Below are 6,008 nucleotides of genomic sequence, written 5' to 3' on the forward strand. Positions count from 1 at the left end.
GGGGGGAGAGGAGAGAGGGAAAGGAGGAGGAGAGAGGCACAGGAAGAGAAGGAAAGCGAGTGGATTTGTTGATGGGGGGGGGGACAGGTTATTTTGATTGTCGGCCAATTTGTTGGCGGGGGGGGGACCTTTGGTCTTAAATTCTGGACCTTTGGTCATGGGGGGGGGGGTTCCTGCTGACTCACCATCTCGGCCGTGCCTGTCATGGCGTCCTCTGATATGAAGTAGATCTGGTTCTTGGTCTCAAGCTTCCAGCCCCTCTCCTCATCCTGCCCCACCTTCACCAGCATCACCCGCAGGTTGGTCCCACCCAGGTCCAGGGCCAGGAAATCCCCCACCTCTGACAGGACATGGACACACACACATGCGCACACACACTCACACACACACACACTCACACACACGCACACACACACGCACACACACACACACACACACACACACTCACACACGCACACACACACACACGCACGCACACACACACACACACACACACACACGCGCATACACGAACATACTGTGTATTTAGTGCAGCATTGATTTTGTTTGATAAAGCTGACTTGAATGTCCATCAGAAGTGTATGTTGTAGAGCGTGGAGCAGAGCTACCTGAGCCCTCAGGCGTGGAGCACACGTAGGTGGGGAGCATCTTCACGCTGGCCTCCTTGTGAGTCTCGATGTGCAGCCCCCGGTCCATCTCCCTCTGCATCCTCCTCATCACCTCCTTCAGCTCCTCCTTCTGCAGCCTGAGCTCCGACACGATGTGCTCCACCTGCAGGAGAGGAGGAGAGAGGAGGAGGAGAAGAGGAGGGGAGAGGAGGAGGAGAATAGGAGATGAGGAGGAGGGGAGAGGAGGAGAGGAGGAGGAGGGGAGAGGAGAGGAGGAGAGAGAAGAGGAGGAGAAGAGGAGATAAGGAGAGAGAGGAGGAGAGAGAGGAGAAGGAGGAGAGGAGGAGAGAGAGGAGGAGAGAGGAGGAGAAGAGGAGAGGAGGAGAGAGAGGAGGAGGAGAGGAGGAGAGAGGAGGAGAAGAGGAGAGGAGGAGAGAGAGGAGGAGAGAGAAGGAGGAGAGGAGGGGAGAGGAGGAGAAGAGGAGAGGAGGAGAGAGAGGAGGAGAGAGGAGGAGGAGAGAGGAGGAGGAGAGGAGGAGAAGAGGAGAGGAGGAGAGAGAGGAGGAGGAGAGGAGGGGAGAGGAGGAGAAGAGGAGAGGAGGAGAGAGAGGAGGAGAAGAGAGGAAGAGAGAGGAGGAGAGAGGAGGAGGAGAGAGAGGAGGGGAGGAAGAGAGGAGGAGAGAGAGGAGGGGAGGAGGAGAGAGGAGGAGGAGGGAAGAGGAGAGAAGGAGAGAGAAGGTCAGAGGAGGAGAGGAGGAGAGAGGAGGAGAGAGAGGAGGGGAGGAGGAGAGAGAGGAGGAGGAGAGAGAGGAGGGGAGGAGGAGAGGAGGAGAGAGAGGAGGAGGAGGGGAGAGGAGAGGAGGAGAGAGGAGGGGAGGAGAGGAGGAGGAGAGAAGAGGAGAGGAGGAGGGGAGGGGAGAGGAGGAGAGAGAGGAGGGGAGGAGGAGGGGAGAGGAGGAGAGAGAGGAGGAGAGAGAGGAGGGGAGAGGAGGAGAGAGGAGGGGAGGAGCGGAGAGAGAGGAGGGGAGGAGGAGAGGAGTAGAGAGAGGAGGAGGAGAGAGAGGATGGGAGAGGAAAGGAGGAGGAGGGGAGAGGAGAGGAGGAGAGAGGGGAGGAGGAGAGGAGAGGTTCAGTCACTAACTAGAATGTATGGAGTGGTAATCGTGGTTGTGACTGTGATGTACAGTAGACATTAAAAAAGACTCTAATAGTCTTTGATACATTCTATTGTGCTGAGATGAGTTGATAACCTCTGCCCCAGCGACAGTCATGAGTGGGTGGCTGCGTGGGTATATGGCTGGATGGACATGTTTTGCACACCGCAGCGTGAAAACAAATAACCCTGTGACGTTCATACTTGGTACATATATTCCGTCCAACATACCCTGGACCTGATTTGATTTCGGAGCAGATCCAAATTATGGGGCAGATCCACAATTATCTTTCTCTGTCGTTCTGAAAGTATAGGAGTTATTAATACTTCCGACCGGCCAGCAGAGGGCAGCAGCAGCTACCTCCCTCCGCTGAATGATTTCTTGCGCACATTTTGGAAAGTTGTTTTTTGAACTTCCTGAAAAGAAGCAAAAGCAAAAGTGTGTGGTCACTGTTCTCTATAAGGCGCAAGTTGGCACCTCACCAAGTGCAGTCTAGTTATTGGTTGGTTTATTTGATAGCAGGATTACACAAAAACTACCAGACCGATTTTCATGAAATTTGGTGGAGGGGTGTAGCGCGACCAATTTAGAAGCCATTACATTTTGGAGCGGATCCAAATCAAGGGCGGGGTCTACGATCCACACAAACGTGGCTGGCCATTAACCTCCATTCATTTTTGGGACTTCATTTATTGTCAATGGGGGGAATTGAAACGGCCGTATCTGGGCATGGGGAGGTCACAGAGAGGTTTGGACTGGCATAAAGCTCTCAACCTAACGGATGCAGCAATACCAGATATGCCCTGCTCACACGCACACGCATGTGCACAGAGCCATGACATGCATTCATGGGTGGAGGTCTATACCATTTCTAGTATGTGATAAGTTAGATTTGACCGTGTTCACAGAATAATACAAGCTCTCACAATTAGAGTATCAGAACTGCAAAGACAACATTAACAGTTTTATCAACAACACAGCAGTCAAACAAAGTGGTCTTTTGGCTCAATCTCTGGTGTGTCAAGCTAGAATGTATTTAAATGTGAAAAGAAATTAAAGTAAAACATCAAAAAGATATGGAATAATATTCTGATTCAGATTTTCTCTCACAGATTTCCCAGAGGAGGGCAACAGATTAGGGTTGTCAACGTCTGACTCCAAGCTTCTTCTCACAACTCCTTCTCAAATAACATAGTGTGTATTCATGTGTATTCATACAACAACCAGGAAGTCAAACCATTAACACGTTACTACACTACACTGCAAATCGGGGCGGCTGTGGCTCAGGAGGTAGAGCAGGTCGTACAATGACCGCAGGGTCAGCGGTCCGAGCTCCTCCTGTCCACATGTCGAAGTGTCCTTAAAGGACAATGCTCGTTTTTGACAACCTGGACCTTATTTACGACATATTATAAGACGTTTGACTCACCGAGATCACTTTGGTGTAGTTCGGAGGCCTGTAGAAGAAATGTAAAATCCAGCACGAGCCAGTATATCCATGTAATGGCGGTGATCGGGGCAACGAGAATGCAGCTTCTAAAAATCTATTTTCTGCCGCGAAACGGTTGTTTTCATCAATCTGTCTGGATGAATCGCTAGTTGTGCTTACATAGAGAGCATAGGCCTGTTGTGGTATTTCCCATGCCTCTGTAATATGATCTTTAGAAACGTCGTTAGACACGAAATAGCTTCCTCACTTGCTCCAGCACGCATGCGCACAGCGTGCTGGAGCAATGATTGCGCGCTGTGTGCATTAGTGCTGGAGCGAGTGAGGAAGCTATTTCGTTTCGAAAGACGTTTCTAAAGATCATGGCATGTGAAAACCACAACAGTTATGCTCTATGTAAGAACAACTGTAGGTGTGTTTGTGTGTGTGTGCGTGCAGAGCTAGTGAACTGAGTGTATGAGCGGTTGCTCTGTTCAGCTGTTTTTTTATGCTCAGAGAAAGTGAGATGATCACAGGGGATAGTGATCTCCCCCTAACACACACACACACACACACACACACACACACACACACACACTCTGAAAACATGACCTACCATGATTGAAGGAAGAAATAAATACCAACAATTACAAGAAGATGCTCAAATCACCTTATTTGTTGACTGTGTTATATTCTCTCTGTGTGTGTTATATTCTCTCTGTGTTATATTCTCTGTTATATTCTCTCTGTGTTATATTCTCTGTGTGTGTTATATTCTCTGTGTGTGTTATATTCTCTTTGTGTTATATTCTCTCTGTGTGTGTTATATTCTCTCTGTGTGTGTTATATTCTCTCTGTGTTATATTCTCTGTGTGTGTTATATTCTCTCTGTGTTATATTCTCTCTGTGTTATATTCTCTCTGTGTTATATTCTCTCTGTTATATTCTCTCTGTGTTATATTCTCTGTTATATTCTCTCTGTGTTAATTCTCTCTGTGTTATATTCTCTGTGTGTGTTATATTCTCTCTGTGTTATATTCTCTCTGTGTTATATTCTCTCTGTGTTATATTCTCTGTGTGTGTTATATTCTCTCTGTGTGTGTTATATTCTCTCTGTGTGTGTTATATTCTCTCTGTGTGTGGTATATTCTCTCTGTGTTATATTCTCTCTGTTATATTCTCTGTGTTATATTCTCTCTGTTATATTCTCTCTGTGTTATATTCTCTGTTATATTCTCTCTGTGTTATATTCTCTCTGTGTTATATGCTCTCTGTGTTATATTCTCTGTGTGTGTTATATTCTCTCTGTTCTCTCTGTGTGTGTAATATTCTCTCTGTGTGTGTTATATTCTCTCTGTGTGTGTTATATTCTCTCTGTGTTATATTCTCTCTGTGTGTGTTATATTCTCTGTGTGTGTGTTATATTCTCTCTGTGTTATATTCTCTGTTATATTCTCTCTGTGTTATATTCTCTCTGTGTTATATTCTCTCTGTGTGTGTTATATTCTCTCTGTGTTATATTCTCTCTGTGTGTGTTATATTCTCTCTGTGTGTGTTATATTCTCTCTGTGTTATATTCTCTCTGTGTCAAACATGTTTCAATATTGGCATCACACCCTCTGTGTGGGACAAATCAATAATCATACCCATCCCCAAATCATGGAAGGCCGATCCTAGAGTCCCTCTAAACCCCAGAGGAATCAGCTCAGCAGTTTACAAGCTATATTCTGTTCTATATAAGAGACTCACTGATTATCTGGAGTCCAACAGGATACTAGTAGATGAGCAGTTATTTCATCGGTAGTAAGAGCCAGACTAGAGGAGGGTAAACACATGTTTGTCTGTTTTATTGATTTAAAAAAAGCATTTGATTGGTTCAACAGAGACCTCTTAGATTATGAGTTACTTTGTGCCGGAGTTGATGGTAAATTTTATAAAGCCATCAAAGCTTCATATGAAGCCTGTCGCCTGCCTGCAGATAAACTGATAAACCGTGTTGAGTCAAATTAAACTGCCCTGACCTTGGTTTTGCTATATTTACAAAACTGTTGATTCTATGGTTGCATCAATTTTATTATATGCAGCAGGAGTGTGGGGCTTTGAGGAGGCCAACGAATGCAAGGCAATTCAGAATCCAGCCTTGAGGTGTTTTCTTGGGGTGCATAAGTACACTACTAAGTTGGCTATTGAATGGGATATGGGTGGGAAAGCTGTCTAACAAAGCAGAGATGTGAAAAGATTAGACTGTGGAACCTCCTTACCCAAATGGCAGAAGAGAGGCTTGCGAGGAAGATATTTAATTGGAACAGAACATATAACCATCGGTGGATAAGAGAGGTTTCTTCAGTTCTCTCTCTCACTGATTCAAGTATATATTTCATGAATAATTTACAGTGTAATATGAATATGGTTAAACAGAAATCCTCAATGATACACCAGGAGTCATTGTCCACTGTATGACAGTCTAAAAAGCGTTTTATTCGGAAAAAGTACAGGCTAAAAATCCTTAGTTTTGGTTGTCCGAATGTACTGTAATATGCTAAGCTGGCTTGTAGCACCCAATAATGTAATTATTAACTGATAATGTAATAACGCCTGATAATGTAATAAAGGTTTGACTTAACTCAATCGAAAATGTAATAAAACCTGATAATGTAATAACTTAACCAATAATGTAATAAAATGTCCTGACAGATAATGTAATACCCTGTTTCTGATAATGTAATACCTTATTACATTATTGGTCAAGTTATTACATTATCTTTTTTTTTCTCAAAACTGGTAATGTAATACTTGACTGATAATGTAATAATCTAAAAA

At 44.8% G+C, this 6,008-nt stretch overlaps 1 protein-coding gene across 1 annotated transcript in view; it reads right to left on the minus strand.

The window, feature by feature from the left end:
* gck (glucokinase (hexokinase 4)) overlaps positions 1-290 on the minus strand; it is a gene marked incomplete at both ends in the record, with an annotated part of 191,344 nt that extends 191,054 nt beyond the window's left edge. The window contains one exon of the mRNA XM_084439750.1: positions 186-290. Within this exon, the coding sequence (XP_084295876.1) occupies positions 186-290 (105 nt within the window). The remainder of the gene's footprint in view (positions 1-185) is intronic.
* Positions 291-6,008: the final 5,718 nt, after the last annotated feature.

The sequence above is a fragment of the Borostomias antarcticus genome, assembly GCF_949987555.1.
Source record: "Borostomias antarcticus genome assembly, chromosome: 6".
Classification (NCBI taxonomy): domain Eukaryota; kingdom Metazoa; phylum Chordata; class Actinopteri; order Stomiiformes; family Stomiidae; genus Borostomias; species Borostomias antarcticus.